The sequence below is a fragment of the Pundamilia nyererei genome, unplaced genomic scaffold (assembly GCF_000239375.1).
Source record: "Pundamilia nyererei isolate P.nyererei 1_Seehausen unplaced genomic scaffold, PunNye1.0 scaffold00150, whole genome shotgun sequence".
Classification (NCBI taxonomy): Eukaryota; Metazoa; Chordata; class Actinopteri; order Cichliformes; family Cichlidae; genus Pundamilia; species Pundamilia nyererei.
In genome coordinates, this window is record NW_005187551.1 from 379212 (window position 1) to 400573 (window position 21362).

At 41.8% G+C, this 21362-nt stretch overlaps 2 protein-coding genes across 5 annotated transcripts in view; both read left to right on the forward strand.

The window, feature by feature from the left end:
* arhgap29a (Rho GTPase activating protein 29a) overlaps positions 1–19860 on the forward strand; it is a 30484-nt gene extending 10624 nt beyond the window's left edge. The window contains exons 3-23 of one of the 2 annotated variants that reach the window (XM_005744874.1): positions 3236–3379; positions 6226–6322; positions 6639–6711; positions 7181–7241; positions 7846–7992; positions 8852–8916; positions 9014–9124; positions 9233–9313; positions 9750–9932; positions 10163–10300; positions 10450–10640; positions 12472–12641; positions 13099–13227; positions 14598–14696; positions 14826–14989; positions 15740–15928; positions 16732–16869; positions 17147–17382; positions 17503–17818; positions 18010–18118; positions 18208–19860. In XM_005744874.1, coding sequence (XP_005744931.1) covers positions 3236–3379; positions 6226–6322; positions 6639–6711; positions 7181–7241; positions 7846–7992; positions 8852–8916; positions 9014–9124; positions 9233–9313; positions 9750–9932; positions 10163–10300; positions 10450–10640; positions 12472–12641; positions 13099–13227; positions 14598–14696; positions 14826–14989; positions 15740–15928; positions 16732–16869; positions 17147–17382; positions 17503–17818; positions 18010–18118; positions 18208–19109 — 3743 coding nt within the window. In that variant the 3' untranslated portion in view covers positions 19110–19860. Of the gene's footprint in view, positions 1–3235; positions 3380–4958; positions 5300–6225; positions 6323–6638; positions 6712–7180; positions 7242–7845; positions 7993–8851; positions 8917–9013; positions 9125–9232; positions 9314–9749; positions 9933–10162; positions 10301–10449; positions 10641–12471; positions 12642–13098; positions 13228–14597; positions 14697–14825; positions 14990–15739; positions 15929–16731; positions 16870–17146; positions 17383–17502; positions 17819–18009; positions 18119–18207 lie in introns of those variants that run through there. The other variant, XM_005744875.1, reaches the window with a different exon arrangement.
* Positions 19861–20384: 524 nt separating this feature from the next.
* Positions 20385–21362, forward strand: part of abca4a (ATP-binding cassette, sub-family A (ABC1), member 4a) — a 32411-nt gene continuing 31433 nt past the window's right edge. For 2 of the 3 annotated variants that reach the window (XM_005744877.2, XM_005744878.2), the window contains exons 1-2: positions 20385–20524; positions 20965–21076. In XM_005744877.2, coding sequence (XP_005744934.1) covers positions 21011–21076 — 66 coding nt within the window. In that variant the 5' untranslated portion in view covers positions 20385–20524; positions 20965–21010. Of the gene's footprint in view, positions 20525–20619; positions 20840–20964; positions 21077–21362 lie in introns of those variants that run through there. The other variant, XM_013913783.1, reaches the window with a different exon arrangement.

Sequence of the window (21362 nt, forward strand, 5' to 3'; positions counted from 1 at the left end):
CACACACTTTTTTTTCTGGCTCCCATCAAACTAAAACTCCTCCCCTACTACTCCTTACAATCTTTCCTCTGCTAACTGTCACACTTGGACAAAGATAAGCACAAACTCCTCTCCTTCTTTCCTGTGGAAAGCCTTTGTTGTGATTTATGTTCCATAAATGCTTCATGTAGCAGGCCCATGAGGTGACCAGTCCCACTTGTTTGCCATTTGCCCCAGGGACAATGGGGAGTTTTTGGTACTCAAACAAGTCCTCACTCCAGAGTCCTTAGATTTCCCAGGGGAAAACAGAATGATCTTCCCAGAGGCGTGTTTATTTTTTTTACCAGTGTTCAGAAATCCTTCAACTATTTGCAAATTGAAACGTCTTCCATCGCTGCACTGTCAATACCTCTGCCATTATGTTTTTTTTAAAGGCACTCTGCAGTGGGAACCAGTCCTTTCTTTGTGTTCCAGCCAGAAAGGCAGTTTAGGGGTTAAATAATCAGTCTCTGTACATTATCCTGTGTCATGCTGGGCTGGTGGATGCACCCATAATGTCTTGCTAATTAGCCTCTATTTAGGTTTTTCCAATAGGCCACACAGCTGCCATTGACAATTGAAGCCCATGGAGCTTTGCAAAGGAAGACCCTCTGTCTTGTGGGCATTCATGATTTTAGGCTTGTCCTTAATAAACCTTTAGTCTCCCCAAGCTTGATGCTTTCAGGATTCGGTATCCAGTTACTTGGTAGATGAATAGGGTATCTTGCCTCTGTAGGGATGATTTAGTCCATTGTGTGTATGTTGTCTTTCAAAGGATAATGTCCATAAATGGGATCTAAACTGACCAGGACCCATTAAGGGCTCAAGGGTTGAAGCAGCTTGTTGTAAACGTTGACCCTTATCATATAAGATAGTGACAGAAACAGGTTGTGGGAAAACCCTAGCACCAGGGATAAAAATAGCAAAAATCTACATTCAAAAATACTAAAAGTAACAGTAAAAATAACAGAGTAGTTGCTGGACCATTACAAAACAACGTTTGTCAAGTTTTGTACAGCAGAACTGAGTCTTATTATGATGTCTGGTTGTGCCAGAAGTTCATCACTGGCTCCTTTTGCTGCCTCGTGTGGAGCTGGGCAGCTGAAACAAAAAGACTAGAGGCTTATGCCCTCAAAACCCACCAGGTCTTCGGCACTGGAAGGAGCTGCACATGGCATCTGATGATTGATGAAGATGGTTGCTATGGATAAAGATGGGATTCCAGGTCCTGTGGAGAAGCTTTTGGCAAAATAGAAGGAGCAAGCATGTTGGCATGGACGACCATCTCTCTGTGGTAGTGAAACAGTCTTGTGATTGAGCTTGTCCCCTCATGAAATAGTTTTTGGTAATGAGTTGCTTATTTAGTTATTTCCACACATTTTAGGCAATCTTTTGCTGGTTAATTGGTTTGAGTTGCCGCTTGTTGTCTTTATGATGATATTTCTCAACAGTCTAGTCGGCTGGACATAAAGTTCCCAGTAAAGCAGCAGAATATATAAACATTTTGCATGTCAGAGCTGTTCTGTTCAAAAAGTTTTACCTGAACTGTTGATCACTGTGAAGTTGTCACAGACTGGTCAGTCGGCTGGATTTACATTTCAGGCCTCAGCTAGTATTGTCACGGTGGCCACAAAGACCTAGCATTATTAGCCCCACTGGCGGAACTATTTGTCCCACTCCAAAAGAGAGAGCTAACGAATAAAAGAAAAAACGGGAGACAGCTAAAGTCTTCCTGATCCCCATTTCCATGAAGGGTAATCCAGGGGTGATCGTCAGCACAAAATGCGGCTTTGACCGACTGTGTCTTTTGTGTGTGTGTGTGTGTGTGTGTGTGTGTGTATATGTTTGTTTGTGTGTTTTCGTTTAACCTGTATTTGGCTGCAAAGATATGTGACCTGGAAACAACTATTAAAGTGAAGTCATATGACATTTAAAACATGAAATCAAAACAACCTCCCAAACAGCCTCCTGTGTATTTAGTGTGATTATAGTTTAGGACTCAGCATATCTAGATCACAAGTGTAATTATGTGAGTATGCGTGTATATTGTGTTTGCATGAGTGAGGGAACAGAGGGAGACGTGCCTACCCTCTTGTACTGGTTATTTCTAAGAAAGCCACCCATGCATGTTGTGTCAGCAGTCTGGTCACACTCCACTGTATGTTACCAGTAAGTAGCAAAAAATACCTCAGCCTTACCTACCTTAGTTAATGCATTGCGCTGTTCATGATCTCACTCTGACTAAGCCGAGAGCACGTTTTCAAGGTTAGATGATAACAGAGTGCATTTTGTCCCCTTGTTAATGGCTGTGACTCACTGTTTGTAAAGTCACGTGCAGTACAGAGAACCACATACCTGAGATGCCGTGTTTTCTTTGGTTCACTCGCTGGATGGCTGATGATTGCTAAAAGACCATAGTAGGTCTCGTTTATTTATGCACATAGCAGTTGGGTTCGTGTGTTGCGTTTCTGCCGTCCTCCACTTTATGGTGCGGTCGCCAGGACAGGCTACTAGGAGAACTCAAACCCGGAATGGCGTCACATAGTTATCTTGTCACCAGTATGAAATTGGTGGGTCCTAGGACTAATCTGTTCAGGGTTTATAAAACGTGATAGCATTTTGTTTGATACACTTCTGTTTGGAAACACAGTGGGCCTGCAGACACAGTTCATAGCATAAAGTGGTACCTTGGAAACGTTTAATTTTCCAGCTTCTACAGTATCATATAGCATATGACCTGTCATCATTGAGACGGAGCAACACTGCCAATGATCTCTTTTCTTACTGGTGAAAGGTTAACAAGGCTAATGGATAATCCACTGGCTGTATAATATCTCAGTTCTGTCATTTGAAATGGTTGATTTCATATATCGCATGTTAGTTATTGCCAAAATGTTCAATATAATTGGCCTTTCTCAAATTCGTTCCATATATTTCTATAAATCTCGAATCTGAGTTCTCCAGCTTTAAAAGAGATTATTACTGATTTATTAAGGGATTTGTTTAAGAAGGGAATAAATTAACCTTAAGTACAATACCAAAGCTATATATAGTTTCAAATTGAAAATTTTCCTACTAAATGTTTCAAAAATGTGGCATACTAACACGGCTAAGGGATTCCTTTTCTCATCAGTCTGGACTAAATGTGAGCATATCTTTCTGACTGGGTGGAAAATGTGTGCAATAAGCATTATTTAACTGTCTTGACAATCTCCAGAGCACCAAGACTGTCTTCACCACGCGGTCCACGAACGTCTCGGTGAGCTGCTACGAGTCCTGAAGGCCATTATCAGCAAACACCAGAGCCTCAACTCAGTGGATATCCTCAGTACAGCTGGAACCGTCATCGCCACGGTCAAAGGTGAGCAAAGATGACCAGCTCCCCCTAAATGCTCACCCTCATAACTTTCGGCTTTCCTGTAAAACATGCCAGATACTCCTCCACTCTTCCTTTAGTCTGTTTTCTGTCTCTGCTTATCTAATCCTCCCTTCTCCCTTGATAGTCTTCTCTGCTGGGCATTCACTATTACCACGTCCTGTCTCTCATACAGTCTTCCCAATCCTGGTTTAAAGAACTTCCCAGAGACTGTTTCTCTGGAGTTGTCTTTTAGCTTCAAGGTGACACAGTTCTTCAGAAGTCACTCGAGCACTTTGAATGCAGCAACGTGTGTTTCAAACCCCATATAGAGACTAAGAAAATAATATTTGGGAGTCGGGTACCTGATACTTGAAGATCCAGGGAGAAGCGGGTGTCCTTTGTGCTTTGTCTGCCAGTCCAGTGGGAACTGCACAGAGGAATCCTTTTCAGTCGCTCATTCTTTAAGATTATGATCTGGCATGCAGGTCAGTTCTTAACTTGGCGGCCACACAAGAATCCCTAGAGTATACCTCGTCTCAATTTGCATTGCAAAGAGGGGCAGAGAGGGGCTGCATAAAAAGCTTTTACTTCTAAGGAATGGTGACATGATGGAGAGGCCTGAGGAGGCTCTGCATGTGCATGTGAATGTGAATGGGCTTCACCTTTAGCTGAAATACTTGGAATGAGTCCATACACATTTGGGCGTGTGCATATATGTGCCACAAAAAATAAGCTCTTGCAAGTCCTGTCTTTCATGCAGTAACTTGAGTGTTTATGTGGCACTGGAACATGTCTTTGCACAAGCGAGACAAAAAAGCACAACTTTGTCAATGAGGAAGGCTTGGATTTGAGAGCTTAATAGTCATTCTGTAAAAACATTGTTATTAATGCTCGTGATTATATTGCATTAATCATTAGGAGGATTCACAAGTATATAGATTGAAAGTCTTCAGCTGTTAGACAAACTTTTTTTTAAATAGTTCTGAGTAATGGTATTATTATTTGTATTTCAGAGGAAGTTCCTATAGTGAATAGTAGATATTATAACACAGTAATTACTTGTTCTTTCCATAACTATATGAAGTGCTGTAACATCTTTCTACCACTAGGTGGCCAGACCTGTCCACTTCTTGATACCCCACCCCCCCAAAAAAGAGAGATGTAGACGGTGCCAGTGTGTTATCAGCTTTGCTCCATTGTTTTTGAGCCACCAAGCCTGATATTTTACACAATAACGTACATATGAGGCAAAACTAGCAATTTGTTTTGGATTTCTACTTGAAGTGCACCCTGACCCTACGTCAAAGAGTTGTTTTGGTGGAAAATTGAACCTCCCACCCTGTGATACTCTGTTTCCTTGGCATACCTCAGTACGTCTTCAATTACTCTCTGTTGGAGCTTCCGATCCCTTAATTGCAGCACAGGACTCTGCTACTGATGAGTGTTTCGAGAGTGTTGTGCTTTTCGAGTGAAACAATACCATTTTTCTCTGATGATGTAACTTCCACATTTGGACCACTGGTTGGGGCCTGAGCGAGTACTGGCATTGTATTCCAGCAAGCCTCAGGATGTCCTGTTGGGGGGTAGGGGCTGTGCGGGAGAGGAGATGCGAAAGCAGAGCTGTATGATTTGAATGGTGGTAACTGCTGGGGGTGGCTTGGAGACACCCCGTTAAAATCAGTTTTTAAATTTAATTTGAAGACTTTTTCTTTCCCCCTCATTGGATTTATTTTATTTATTTTCAGTGGTCAGTCTTTCCTTGTGTTGGTCAAAGGAATCCTTTTCCTGGACCAGCTAAAGATTTGCAAGTATTTTGGTGTCATGTTTAAGGCTTCTCCAAGGAGTCTTAAGTAGGTGTTGATTTCCATGATCAACAGGGCTTATATCTGTTTAGGACAAAGCGGGACAGAAACCTGTTTTGAGGTAGGTAATTGCTGGTTCACTTGTGTGCTTCTTTAGCAACACCTTCTGAAAACATTTTGAGGTACGAGGCAATATGTAATAGCAGTTTAGAAGACTGGGAAGGTCTATAGTAGGCGTTTGTAGGTGGTTTGCATTATGTGAAGCAGATACTAAGAGACCAGGTGGAAGATCTAGGACTCTAGGTGTGGATGACGTTTAGGCTAGTTTTGTTTCAGGATTTGAGAAGTTATTAAAGTTCAGGAAATTCTGAAGTTGTCCCAGCTTAGGATTAATGTTCAAAAGTCAAGACATTGAAGTAGGTTTTGAGCTTAGCTAATAAAAAACAAGTGAACTCTGTTAGTTTTCTATTTAAAATGTCTGAAAGTCATTGAACTCTAGAAATCTCCATTGTTCTATTGGAAAGGAAAGACTGAATGACCAGTGACATCACTGATTTATTGCTGGGTCTCATTTCTGAGCATCTCTCTCCTGGTTTATTTTCCCTCTGCTCAGTCCGGCCAGGAAGTTTATTGTGAAGACTGATTACAGCCGTATTTACACTGGTGTTTTTCCTCCATTCTGTCCTCAGTCATCACTGTGTTTAGATTTTCAGCAGGAAACTACTGCAAGAGCAGATTACAGCCAAATATACACACTCACGGTCTTTGCTTATCTTCACTGATTTAACATAAAGTTGTTTTTGGATGCCTCTGAGGGATTGCTCAATTCTAAAAGGTCTACACACAAACAGTCCTCTAGCTCTCAGAGCTTTTGAGGAGTACAGTCTGAGTCAGAAGAGATTTTCATTCACTCTGTTGTTAACATCATGCACAGGATGATGAATCATATCTTGTGATTGTTGCCTTAAACACAGGATGTCTTCAGTATGCAGGATTTGGGGTTGTTACACAAAGTTGACTCAGTCTTACTTCACCATAATTTGACAGGAGTGAACTTTAAGGAGGTGAACGAAGACAACAAACATAAGCATTTCGGAGAGATCTACGCCGCAATCGACACATTGGCATTCACCTTTGGCAATGTGTGAGTATGATGTCATTACTCTGATTGCTCCTTCCACGGCTCATTTCGCTCGATGATGTTTGTTACTGCGTTCAGTTAGTTTGCATATGCACGCAGCTAATGGAGGCCAGCCGATATTTATTCATCTTGTGTAAAAAGAGAGAATAAGAGCTAAGGAAAAGTAAAAGCAGTTCTTTTTTGTGATTGCAGATAAAAACTCTGTTTATGCTAAATAAACCCCCCGAACATAATTTAAGTCGGGTTTTTGTGTGTATTTCCTTTTGTGCTTTTCATTCTTTACTGAACCTTTCTTTTATTTTGTTTTGTTTTTCTTCAGAGTGTCTGACTTCCTTATGGGAGATGTAGAGAATGGATCAGTGTTGGGGCTCCCCCTGACTAAGAGAAGCAGGGTAAGAGAAGTGCAATATTTAAAAGTGAGGCTTTAACTTCCTGATAAACATCCTCCAGAACTGCATTTAAGATTTAAAATGAAACTCGTACCTTAGAATATGGGCTCCATTATTAAACATACATTCATCATCAGTTCATGGACTCTCCTGTTAAGTGTACGATTTTGGCTTCTGGCCCTGAATTGTCAAAAATAAGATATGAAAAGTTGCCCAGCGGAGATCAGGGGTGAAGCAACATACCTGCAGGTTGCAGCATGATTCTGAAATGGCCTCTTCAAATGATGAATTGATGTCATGCTTTGTTGTTTTCCCACTGCAGGTTTTGTAACTGATGTAAGGAGGAAGCCAAGTTTCTGATAAGCCTTTTAGCCGAGCGTATTCTGCTTTGACAAGGAAGTTCACCCTTCGTGCACCTCCCCTATGTCTCATATTTATTTATTCAAAAATACTTTTTTGGTTTGTTTTCCAGTCTTTTGAGAACCTCTCTGTGGAATCTGGAGGATCCGGTCTTGAGAAAGATGATCCGCCAGGTAAGGCAGATCACTGACACACAGCTACTGTACTGTACTGTTCTCCAGTGTGGAAGTTTCAGGAGTGGGGAGAGATTGACTCTGTTTTTTGTCCTCTCCCTGGCATGTCTGTGGGGTTATTTGCAGTTATGTCCAGTCACCTTATTCTGGTATTAATGCATGTGGTCATTCTCCTGTCATCATTGCTTCCCTTCAAATGGCATTAATATTGTATACTTTATTGATCCCTGTGGGGAAATTCTTCTCTGCATTTAACCGATGGGCATGGGCTTTTTCAGTGTGTAGAGACGGTACCTTGCTCAGGGGTACCTCAGGGTAGCCATTCGTTGGATTCGAACCCCCACCTTCCGATCATGGGGCCAAACACCCTACCTACTGAGCTGTCCCCGCTCCCACATCTTAGCCGCATTAGCCCACATCTTGCTAACTCAAGGTCAGCATGGGCTTTTTCCTGCTGACTCACAGTCATAGATGTTGCTAAACATGCACCTACTCCATCGAGCCATGTTCGATGTGTGTTGGTTGGTTAGTGGGGATCATGTTGCACACGCTTCCTCATGTGATTTATTTTTATTTTTATTTTTTTTTTGTGTGCTCATCAAAGAGTCTTCTCCACCGGTTCGGGCCGAAGAGGTGGACAGGACACTGCAGAGGCAGGACAGCGGAGTGGAGTCAGCACTGGCCTACGCCAAGGCGTGGTCCAAGTATACCAAAGAGCTGCTGGCATGGGTGGAGAAGCGTCTCAATATGGGTGAGTTATGACATCGGTGGATTCATAAGACCAATTCTGAAGTACTGTTGGGAGGCAGCAACTAAGTAGTAAGTCACTAACTAACGCCCAAGTAGCTCAAAAGAATCCAAAATGATGTCATGAGTTGGTGTCATGGACCACAGTCATGTGCTTGACTCTTTAGTTGCCATACGAGATCCTTTCATTAGCTTTTTATGACGATGGGAACTAAAACGTCTTGTTTTGGACAGTAGATGAGCCGAGGGGCTTCAAAAGGGGCATTAATGAATATGAACTTGAATCATGCAAAGCTACGCTAATGGAGTCTCAGCCATCTTAGTAGTTAATTTGTCCACTTGATCCTAAAAGTAGCTCCATTACAAGATCACTGGGAAATGTCAATGATAACTGCTGTACAGTTTCTAGCTAAACACATCATTTTAGTGAGTGGACAGTGTAGTGATCCATTAAAGGCTAGTTCCCAGGGAAACCATGTTGATCACCTGAGCTGGACGTAAAACAATGAAGTCTTGTTCATGCTCAAGGTTGAGTTTGTAGTGTGCAAACTTTTGTTTGATAGATTGGTTAATGAATGGTTTCACTTATCCTGTGACACAGAACGCTCAGTCAAGCTGTGCAGTCCATATTATCAGCTCCTTTTCTTAAACACACTGATTTATCTTTTATCAGAATTAAGGACAATGTGCAGTTGATTTGGAAAGCATTAATGACTTAAAACATTTGTTTGAGATCCAATTATTAATTGAAAATGAAAGATACTTAAATAAAATATACATTTTTGAACCAGCAGAAAGGACGTTGTGTTGTAATGTTTGTTTAATCTATTTGAACCTGTTTGAATCTTGTTGTCTTTTTGCAGATATCGAGTGTGCAAAAAGTTACGCCAAGATGGCTGAGACTGCTAAGACGCTTGCTAGTCAACAGGTAAGTTGACGCTGCAGTTAACTTGACTTACATCGGCATCGTGTGCATCTCACACATGTTAGGGACTGAGATTTAAACCTCTTCTGCCTCGTTCAAGGAATTCATGCCTTTCCGTGAGATCTACATGACAGCTTTCAAAAATGACATCGAGTATAGCCAGCTGATTCTTCAAACTGCAGCAATACTCCAAAGCAACAAATTCATGCAGGTAACTGCTGCATTCATGAAATCTAACTTTATCTTGGGTTGTATGATGGAAACAAGTGGTCTTACTGCTTTTGTGGGTGTGGTGTGGATTTTCTGTGTTTCTTTCCAGCCTCTCCTGGCCAGAAAAAATGAGCTGGACAAACTGCGAAAAGAGGTCAAGGAGCAGTGGCAGAGAGAGCAAAAGAAAATGGTGAGTCGACAGTCACGGAGGTTGCACTTTTAAGAGGACCACACACAAATGCACACTGGATCAAAAGCTTCATTGACCTGGGGTCTCAGCCCAAGAATGCTCTTGAAGTGATTCAGCCCGATATACAAATCCAGACAAATAGTTTGTTTTTAACCTGCCAAGACAAGTGCTCTGTTGCACGTATGACGGATTGAGAGACACTAATCCAGTGACTAAGTCTAAGAAATAGTCAAAGTCCTAAACTCTGTAGTTGGACACCATAATAGAAATGTTACTGAACATGAATTATCTCTGCAAATCTGTTTGTGAATTGTATCTTTATAGCAATTATTGCATGTTATCAAAAACTTGAAAGCCATCTTTTTCTGTGGTTGCATTCACGTTGTGCACAGCATGAATCTGTGTGTGACTCAAACTAATACGTGTACATCTGCAGCACGAAGCAGACACGGCTCTGAGGAAGGCCCGGCTCCTGCAGACCCAGCGACAGGATGAATACGAGAAGGCCAAGGTGTCGACTAGTCGGCTGGAGGAGGAGCAGACTGGAGGGGGAGGGGGAGCGGCAGCGGCAAAGCAGCTAGAAAAAAGGCGTAGGCTGGAGGAGGAGGCGCTGCAGAAGGTAGAGCATCACCTCTAATAGTCCAATCTATCCATTTTAGATATCAGTGAATTTGTTTCCTGTGATTATAAAGCCTTCAGTTGCCATTCGAGAACAAGTGATTAGTCTCTATTTGCAACATGAAGATCAGCTTTTAGTCATTAAAGTTCTTATTTCCTATTTTTTCCCCCAGATTTGAATCCATCACTTTAATTGAAAATTTCAGTGATTTATATTCTTTCTGTTGGCAGGCCGAGGAGGCCAAAGATCACTGCAAAGCTTGTCAGGTTGATGTCGGGGTGAAGAGAGTCGAGCTGGTCAACACCAAAAATGAGATTATCACTCAGATCCGAGAGATGGTCTCCCAGTGTGACCTCACCCTCAAGGCCGTAAGTTGAAATACGTTAAGTCTTTAAAGACACGTTCATTTAAACTGAAACCAGGCTGAGTGGTAGAAATAATGCACACCTCCACCGATAAGTTAACACTGGCTCAAAGTTGCTGAATCATCATTCACTGGAATGTGTCCCTGTTTCAGGTGACCGTCAACTGGTTCCAGCTTCAGCAGGCCCAGGTTGTGTCTCTACCTGTCAACCACCAGACTCTGTGTGAAAATGCCAAGCTGTACGAGCCTGGCCAGCGTTACATCGACTTTGTCAGGAGTTTACCTACGGATGCGCCTCGACTTGAGTGTCACTCGTTGGATTCACCTGTCACACAAAACACAGGGTGCGATGTCCCTTCCTCTTATTTGCTGTCTGAATGTGGTCAGAGCTTGTCATTTTAAACAGGTGTTTAAATGTAGTTTAGCTATTTGAACATTTGAATTCAATTGAAATGTGATGTGTTTTTAAGGTAATCAAATTACCTTATCTTAGTTTACCTTCCTAAAGGTTTTTACTTGTTATTGGGGGGGTGGATTTATTTATTTGAAGATTTTAATTTCAGCATCGTTTAGAAGGTATGTCGTATTTTTAGTGGGATGCATGCAATGGAGTTCTGCAGGGTTCTGTGCTGGAACCAATTCTGTTTATATTAACCATGTTTTCCTGGAGCTATGTGATTTGAATTGAATGCTTTTGTCTCTACATTTTGTGTTGACAAACAATTACTTCAACACCTCAAAGCTTCACTGTTGGAACTGTAAATTTAAGTAAATATAGTACTGTAGCTATTACTGTCTGAGACTGCACATACTTTAGCGGTTCCAGAGTCAGAGAGCTTGCTTTGGAAAATCTGAAACAGTTGTGACATCGCGCTGGCCGGGGCTTCCTGCGGAAATTACTGTGGTCACGGGAGAAAGGAGCTGGGCCAGTGGGCTTACCATCAGTTTACTAAACCCCGTCAGGGTTTCCCCTAGCATTAGTTTTGGGGTGGAGGCTAGCCCACTGTAAGAAGCCACAGCAAGAAAACAACAAAATTAAAAGATGAATTAGTTTATTTACCAAATGTAGCCCCACTTTTTCTTATTTCTTATTTTGAGCTGTGCCACTGTCTCTACATTTGTCAGTCATCTATGGCTGGCCTAATTCTCTAGGGGTCACTGCTGCACATTACTCACACAAGGGGAAACATAGCTCTTTGAAGATTTTCAGCACCATTAAACTCATGTACACACAAAGTCTGATTGACCAAGATGACACACACATTGGTCACTTCATAATTAGGCAAATGTAGTATCGACTTCTTTTGAAGGCTATGGTTAAAAATAGACGGTTTCCCTTTTGAGAGAGTTTTGTTGACGCGGGTTTTGGGTCACACACACACAAATACCAGACAGATGGAAATAACAGTGTGCTTTGTTCTCACTTAGTTTTCTCCCTCCACGACCCCCACTCTCCTGCCTCCACCACACCCACCTCTGATCCCTCTGATCAAAAGAATTCAGCTTGGGAAAGAGGAAATGAAACTTAGGCCCACACACCAGCACTCATATGCTCTCACATGCACCCAGTGCAGCGGCCACCAAAAGGTTAAATATAGACCCGTGACCTACTTATTGTATATTGTTAGATGCAGCTGGATACTTAGCCTAACAATGGATGGCATCACATGTAGCTTTTGCCATTCCCGAGCTTATCTGTGTCAGTTAGTTGTCATTATGCTCTAATTATCTGCCGTCTTTGATTGGCTGATCATTCGTGGATCGTATCAAAACTGATCAGATTTACAGTTGTAAGTGGAAATTTGTTCCATCAGCAGAGGAGGAAATGTGGATGTTGACTGAGCTTAAAATTGTCTTGAAGAAGTCAGTGGTCTTACTGCTAGACAGGAATCCTCAAATATAATATTGTAGGTATTAGATATTCATACTTTGTATGGGGACTAACAGCATAATTTGGCAGCCAGGAGGCTGAAAGCTTTGCTCTTTGTGAACTTTCCCTATTCTGGGGATAAATAATGTTGGGGTGTAATAGTCCCTGATGGGGGGATACTTTGATCTCCATATTATTAATTAGATCAATGTAAACAACTGTACATATAACAGTTTTAAATAACTAGGATATGGCATTGTGATTTTTAAGTAAATAATACAAATTGATGTCTTTTTCCACCCTAGGATGCCTTTCAATAAGCGCTCACTAAGTGGCAGCCACTCCTCCCACAGTAACCTGTCACAGGCATCTGTGACCTCTGACCTCCTTGTTGGAGATGATGTGGACAGCCCCATCAGTGCCCAACACCCCAAGATTGCTGAAAGACGCTCCAACGGTAGCGGTGACATCCAAGGTACACGTTTAGGATTTCTTCTATAAATGCAATCAACAGAAACGGGGTCAAATCATGACATCCTGAGAGAAAGTACAAAAACTTTTACACAGCTTACTAATCTCACTGAGTAAATACCTGCACAACAAAGACGGAAACTAGCACTAGAGATAGTTTTGCACTCCACTACATTGTTGCTGAGGGAGGTACACAGCAGTTTGCTCAATGCCTAGCAAGTAAACATTTTGCAATATGAAGTTCGGGTAACCAGGTTGAAGATTTAAACTGGAGCCAACTTCCCTGTGGTTTGTTTTGTTTTTGGTAATGTGTGCAGGTGTTGGCCTCATTACCTTTAGGCCCGCCTTTAAGTGTTTGTAACATAATTGGAAACATGTTCTTCAACTGACTTTATGATCAGTTTTATAGCATGCAGCTAACATGGGACTTCTTATCTTTTAATGCTGTGTTTTTGAACAAGCACTTAAAATTCAGGCGCCATTTCGTCCCTGGACCTCGGCCAATCAGGGTGGAGGGATGTGCAGTGATTCGGAAAGTGCTGGAGGGAGCAGTGAGTCCCGGTCCATGGACTCGCCGACTGCAAGCCCAGGTAGGATTGTGAAGATTGTGAAGTCCCCCTAAAATGATCACTAGCAGAACTGATTTAATGCGACACCGCACTCAATAGCTATTTAGCTAACGAGTACGAATGCTGTGTCTATCTGCTGGGTAAATCTCTGCATGCCGTCACACTTGAGCTATCAAAAAAGAAAGAAAGAAAATCACATTCACTTCCTGTCGGTATGTTTTTTTGTCCCGATAATAAAGGCAGCACGCTGGGTTTTCCCTCCACAGTTGCACAACATCAAACTCATTTGTGTCAGTCTTTCATCACGGTTAAAAGCACCACCCATAGCCAGTGATGGCACATTTTTCTGGACTGACTGTCTTGAGAGCACCTCAGGGCAGCACGCATCTTTTTTTTTCCCCAAGCGAACTTGATGTTCACCCAGGTTTGTTGGTGTGTAATCACAGAGTAAAGAGGCAGTCATGCCTCTTTGTTGCACTCTGCAACGTACGCACACACATAAGAATGTTGCAACGGTTTCCCTGTGCTCCCTGATTGCTGTGCAACAACATGTGTGTTTTGCGTCCTGTAGTTTGTTGTTGTAGTTCTTGTTTTTTGTTTGGTTTTTGTTGCAGGGGCTTTTTTTTGTAATGGTGTTTTTCTGTATATGCACCACCCTTCTGTTCTTTTGTTTTCCATACTTTTGCACTGGGCCTACGTTTTTGTTCTTTTTTTTTGCTAAGATGTTTTCCCGTGTTGGTTTGTTTTGCCCATTTGCACGCACTTTCTTAAAATGCAGTGCTCTGAGCTTTCGGTTCGACTATAATCAGAATGCAAAAAGCCATTTGCAAAGAAGAACGTAGCTATAATTGTTATTTTATGTGTTCCTGTCATGGACTTTACATTGAAAACTTTAAATAGCACTATGTCCATTTTATATGTTACAGTGACAAATTTAGGTAATACCACCAGGTTTGTAGTAACCTTGGAGAACATCAAACAATTTCCTGTTAAATTGATTTTACCAAACCTGTGTGTAAGACATGACTAGTTGCCACAAAGCTCTCCCAGCCCCCAGAGTGTGAACAATGGCAGCACTTATCTCTGATTAACCTGTTATTGAGCTCATCAGAAGATCAAAAACATTCTGAAAAGGCTCTGATCAGTATTCAACCCCCTTACTCATCAGCCAATCCAGGTGTTAATCCACCACCAACAATAACATGCTGGTTTCAGTTACCAACAATATGTTAAGCCCGCCTTTTCATTTGCTACTTTAAATTCGTCAAATCGCCGTATTGCTTCTCAGTTTTACCGCTGAGATGTAGAGCATAGGAGACAGGGGGGAAAACAGTGTCCTGACGTGACTGTAAAGATGTGGACTTTTTGGTGTGTCCTACCTTACTGTTCAGGAGACTTCAAGAGGAGATTACCCAGAACCCCCTCCACTGGTACCATGTCGTCTGCTGATGACTTGGATGAGAGAGAGCCTCCCTCGCCGTCTGATAATGGTAAGTCAGTTGTATTCGTATAAGGGTTTTGTGTTTATTTTTTCCTTTTTTTTTAAGGTACTCTTATGTGTTCCTTACACTTATAGGCCACATATTTACATTTGTAACAATGCTCCTTTGCCACTGCAGGTTTAAATGAAATGGTAATCGAAACGGCGAGCTCTCCAGGACCCTTTAGAAACACTCAGATGTCTAAGGCGGCCCAAACCCACAAGCTTAGAAAGCTTCGAGCACCTTCCAAGTGTCGTGAGTGTGACAGCCTGGTGGTGTTTCATGGAGCGGAGTGTGAGGAGGTAACCTTGGATTCCTTTCTTTTATTATTTGTATTATTCCTTTCTGTTTGCGGCCCACAGCATTCAGCGTATTACAAATTCACGATAAAGATTGCCAGAGGCTCACAACAGCTTCTTTATCACTCGTGGCCAGCAAAAAAATCAAGCAGAAACAAAAGAGAAAAGCCACCTCTCCCCTCATCAGCATGTTTGGATGAGGAAATAAAGGGAAAAGTTGAAACTGGCCGCAAGCTCTCCTCTGTGACCAAATTCACTAACTGGTCTCAGTTGGGGGAATGGGCACTAGAAACTGAGGACCTTTTGTTCGTCTTCTGAGGAGTCCTTTCCATCGTCCCTGTGCACCCTCTGTCCACTGTTGATTTTAGATCAAGTTTCTGTCCATATGTATTAGATACACTGAAGAAGACAATAAGAGCGGCTCTTGGTTGGAGAAACGCTTTTAAAAGAGGTTATGCAACGCAATAGACATATTGAGAAGAAACTGACATAGGAATGCAGCTGACTGCAGAGTCTTGGAATGATTCAGTGTGAGTGGTTCAGAGGGTCACTAGATGTGAAGCTTTCCTCATTTGCTCCTTGGACTTGGTTTTTGGGCAAATTAACAAAAATAGCTACGTTGTGAGGACGTGTGCTTTTTCGTCAGTTTTTCCACTGTTTTTGTTGACATACAGTTAAAACTGTTCTGGATTTTCTTAGAAATGTTTTACTCTGTCCCTGTTATAACTGAGGTATGTGTCACTGTGTTTGCAGTGCTCCTTGGCGTGCCATAAAAAGTGTCTAGAAACCCTGGCTATCCAGTGTGGCCACAAGAAGCTCCAGGGAAGGCTTCACCTATTTGGCATTGACTTCACACAGTCGGCTAAGAACAGCCAGGATGGCATCCCATTCATCATACGGAAGTGCACGTCGGAAATTGAGAATAGAGCCCTCAGCATCAAGGTACTTATAATAGGTGTTTTAGTGGTTTGGTTACAAATAAATTGATCATTAATTTTCATGAAACAAGAACCCAAAACTGTAGCGTAGATCTGCTGGCACTGGCATTAAAGTTCACTTTTAAAGCATCCAATACTGTGACCATAAAAGTGGCTGCGCTGTGAAAGGCTGTCATTGCTGTCAGGACTAATCACAATGTGTTGAGGGAATTTATCTAATATGTAAAAAATGAGTGTATTAGCGACATAAGCAAAAATATGTTTTTCTAAAACTATGTTGGCAAAAAAAAAGTTTTTGTGGATTCAGTGATGAAAGCTTTTGGTTTTTCATAGTGATTTCCATCAGTTGTTCTTAATGCTGTGCAGCCTGAATGCCCAAAGGTCATGGGCACTCTGTGTTGGTTTTCAGCCTTGTCCTGTGTGTACAAAGATTTCTCTGGCTTCTCTGGATCTTTATTGGCACTGCTAACACACTGTATGTGATAAAAGTATTTGAGAGACTTCCTTCAAAGCTATTTGTTCAGTCTTTTACAGAGTGAAAGTGAAATTAGAAAAACGAGTCCTCCACTTCACCTTCGATATTTGTTATGCTTTTTAAATTATTTGATAATTATTGGTTTCTGCTTCCGTTACGTTTTATCAAACAAGACCAAAACCCTTTTTAAATAAGAATGAAGTGTTCTCCCATTTTTTTCTTTGGCTGATCTCGTTAGTATTCTGCTCATATGTTTGCCCAGTTTCTTCATATTGATTCCAAAAACTTGTGTGTAATTTTCATGCGCTGATTGCATTTTGTGTGCTCTGAAGGGGATCTACCGTGTGAATGGTGCAAAGTCTCGAGTAGAGAAGCTGTGCCAGGCCTTTGAGAACGGCAAGGATCTGGTGGAGCTTTCCGATCTTTCTCCCCACGACATTAGCAATGTACTCAAACTGTACCTGAGACAGGTGGGTTGCTTTTGGTCATTAGCATAATGAGGTATTTCAGCTTTCATCCTGTGAAGGAGATGGCTAAAGTAGGCTGTGGATGACAAACTGCATTAATACTAAAAATGTGCATTTGTCTGTTTATTTTTGGCGCATAACTCCTGCCGCTTATCACCAGGGTGCTTATCTCATTTCTAATTCTGTACCACTTGTGTATTTATGTCCATATTTTGGTTGCTGCTGTTTATTATCATCTCTGTTTCATTTGTTTATCTAATTCTTCCTCCGTACTTTCCAGCTTCCAGAGCCACTCATCCTCTTCCGCTATTATAACGACTTTATTGGTTTGGCCAAGGAGAGCCAGAGTATCATTGTGGAGGAACTGGAAGCACAGAGAGTTAATCCCACCACTGCGACCCCTGCGCAGGTTAGCGTCGAGCTCAATCGAGTCCTGTTCAAGATCAAGGATCTGCTAAGACAGCTGCCACCAGCTAATTACAAGACGCTGCAGTTCCTCATAGAGCATCTTCACCGGTAGGGCGGGCTGAATGGATTTCTGGGCATCCCATTACATACAACATATGGATGTGTTGCTTCTTTTTTTTTAATAATAGTAGGAATGATCATTTCTTATCTGTTTCATTCTCCTTCCAGGGTGACGGAGCAATCAGAGGAGAACAAGATGACTGCCAGCAATCTGGGTATCATCTTTGGCCCGACGCTGATCAAGCCAAGGCAGGCCGATGCTGAAGTTTCCCTTTCTTCTCTGGTGGATTACCCTTATCAGGCGCTCATTGTGGAGCTCCTGATCAGACATTACCAGATGGTCTTTGACACGCCTCTGAGTCCTGTAAGTGGCACCTCGCCCACAGAGGTTGATGCCCAGACCCGCGCTAACACTCGCCTTATGCAACAGGACAAAGAGCAGCAGCTGATCAGGCACTCCAAGTCACTGGGAGACATTAAAGAGGTAACTGGTTTGCCAACACTACGATACATGAATGACACAGGATGTTGTAAATGTACAATGATAGTAAAGAGCTATTCTGTTATCTATATAGCGTGATAAAGTATAAAAACTATACACAGTACTCTTCTTGTTTAGCATGTGGTAGAGTGGTGGGTTGTTTTCTGTTCTTACTGTCTGTCTTTGTCTTGCAGTCGAGCTTAAAGGTGTTTAAAAGGCATTCGTCTATAATTCCTTCTTCACACTTATTGACTGAGGTTCAGGAGAGGATGCCAAGCCTTGATGGAAGCGATTTTGAACCAGGTCAGTATTGTCACAGTAATAGATAATTATTAAAATAACAATCATGTTGTTATTTTATCGTAAAAGTTTTATTTGTCCTCTTTTTAAAGCTGATGAAACTGATTCAGAGACCCTCAGTTTGTCGTCAAGTGTCCCTGAAGTCGCAAAATCTGGGGAGAGAGGCCTGTGTCGTTCTCATCACATCACAGTCACCAGGGTTCAGCTTCGACACCCTCGCAACAAGCTACCGTCACGGCCGTTTAGCATGCCGGTCGAACGGATACTTAACCGAAGCCAAATAGACGAGAATAACTCCCGGAACGCCACTGACCAAGATGACAGGAAGGGAAGCGGTTGCGACCAGTCCATCGAAGAAGTGGACGAGACTGAGAATACAAAAACAAGAGCGGCCACACATTTCCGGAGTACCTTTATCGACACCCAGACATTACGCAGAACTTGGGATAAACAATACAAACATGAAGTTGCCTCAAGAACTGTCAAAATTGAGGCCAGCTCATCCACAGAGAGTGCAGCAGTGGAAGGCTTGTCAACCTCTGTGCCATCAACCCTCTCCCTTGGAACTACTTACACAGTCGCAGTGCGACCCAACAGGACTATAAAAAGGGAAGATAATGTCACAAAGTATAGCCCCATTGCAACAACTTTCAGAGCCCCCAGAACTCTTCAGCCCCCCCCAGGAACCTTCTACAAGCCCCCATCGGGAAGCAAAGCTAAAGCCCTGCAGAATTGTGCACAAGCTAACAGTGCTGAGGAAGAAGATGAAGAGGAGGATGAGGAGGAGGATGAGGAGGGGGAAATAGGCATTGAGATAGAGGTGTCTGTAGATGAGCCCCTTGAGGAGGACGTTGAGATTGAACAGACAGCCATCTCTCAGTCTCCCAGCTGTAGCCCTGAGGAAATGGACCAAAACCAGGCAAAACCAGTGTACCAGAGACTAAGGCCCAGGCGTCTTCCAGAGGTGGAACACAGAGAGGCACATTTTGTTTAAGCCACTTAAAGACATTGTTGTTAGAGCTCCGAGAATCACAATGTGTGTCACGTTAGGAGGAACACGCAGAAACATCTGCATTCACTCTGTAGAGAAAATGAGCAGATGTATGACTGGCACTGTGTAGATCTATTGTAAGTATTATGATATCTTTGATCCTCAAAAGAAAAAAAATGCACTTATAATGCTGTAAATTTTGATTCACAAATCATACATTTACCAATCACTTGCTCAGTATACTCTGGCACACAGCCAGGATATTTATAATTTTTGGATCTGTGCAATTTGTTTTTGTTTGAATATTTTGTGTAAAATTCCTACAGGTTCACGTATGTATGTTTCTATACCAAAAAAAGCCCTCGAGGCGTAACAACACTGCATAACGTTATGGAGATGTGTGGCGCACTTACCTGATAACGCTCTTTCACCATCAGCCTTCTGCCTGCACCGTTGAAGAGTGTTTTAAGCTGTTACAAGTAGTCTGTAATTAAAAACATTGCTAATATTTTTTTGCAATTTAACAACATCTGTTACGTGATGTACTCTGATGTCTGTGTTTGCGTTTGGTCATGTAAGGAAGCATCACTTACAAAGGGTATAAATCCACTCGTTTTTGTACTGCGTGGTGTTAAATGTGTCTGAAAAGCTTTTAGAAATGCTACAGGATTCTGACATGGCATTATTCTTCCTAATTTTAATATATGTACATTTTTTAATAGCCAAAGCTTTTTTTTCATTGTTTAGTTTTTTGTTGGTTTTGTTGTTGGTTGTTTTGTTGTTTGTTTTTTTACAATTTGAGTAGTTTTATCAATAACCTGAATCTTATGCTTTCTTTGTAAGTAATGGGAAGTGCATCATTTATTTAAATGGTATCTGTTTTTCATGGTAATGTACAAGCCTGGCACAGTGTTGAAAGTTCAGTGTAAGAAAACAGGTACATAAAACAAACACCCTTTTGTAACTTATTAAAATATATCTGACAACTTACAACAGTGATGGTGTTTTTTGCGTGTGGTTTTTTTTTTTTTTTTGTTTGTTTTTTTACAGGAATATTAATTTAATCTGTGTAATGCAATAAACTGAGTTCATGCAGTTTGTGCAAGATGATAATCTGCGACTAGAGATTCAAGTTTTTGTTAAAATGTAAGGAAAATGTAAGAGTGATGGGATTATAATAGTGGTAGGATTATACCGCACTGTTAATGTCAGGTGGCCGGGTCATGCAGGCCTCTACAAATGGCAGAGAGGTGTTAGCAGGCTCCCAGCACCGAGAAAGGAGATTAAAACAATCTGCTTAACTATTCTGGAGGTCTGGAAACAAGCTGTGTTTGCAACCACAGCAAACAGTCTGTAGAATATGCAGAGTTATTTTGTTGTTATTGGCGATCAATCTACAGTACAGGTGCTCTTCTGAGGTAAGTGACAATTTAAGTTGCACTGTGTCCTTTGGATTATGGTGGAAGTATGTGGAAACAGTGAATGGATAGAGAATGTCATCATGATTGGAACTAAACTAGATTAAATGTATGGTGTGGCTGCACAGACAGTGTGGGATTTCATTTCATTTTATTTTGGGGGGGATTGGCGTTAACCAGAAATTGTAGCGAAAGAGCGTTTGACAAGTCTATAATTGTAAATCTGACCATGTCAAGGTCTTGAGCTCATTAACCTCATTACTAAGCTACTGCTAGCTTTCACATGGATTTCTCACCAGATGAATGGACCGACTTGTGAGTTCATCGACAAAATTTAGCCTTTCAAATGCAAATTGCATTTTAGAGTCATGAGTAGTTTTGTAAGACAAAAGTTAGCCTTACTTGGCCCGTAAGATGTTTTATGGTCTGGTTCAATACAGATTTACTGGCTATAGCCAGCCCCTCCGGGGGTGAAAAGGAGGCACCATGGGGGCAGGAAGACAGGTCAGACTCCTGCTGTGGAAGAACTGGACCATCCGCAGGAGGCAAAGGGTAAAAGCTCCACACTCCAGTTGTCCCAGTAAAGGCTAAGCTACCATGCCTCCAGAGCTTCTGACCCCACCAGTTCACACATTACTAAATATATCTTTCATTTTTTTAATGCATATTATACAGTGTAAGTCTTTTTTTTTATGCGAGCCCAGAATATACTTAAAAACTAACACATCTTTACTGATTTTGTCCCAAACTGGGGTTGGTAAGAGTGGAGAATTTGTCAGATTGATAGAAACCACAACTAAAACTGGAAAACCTGCTCATTTAAAAGATGTTGTCTGTT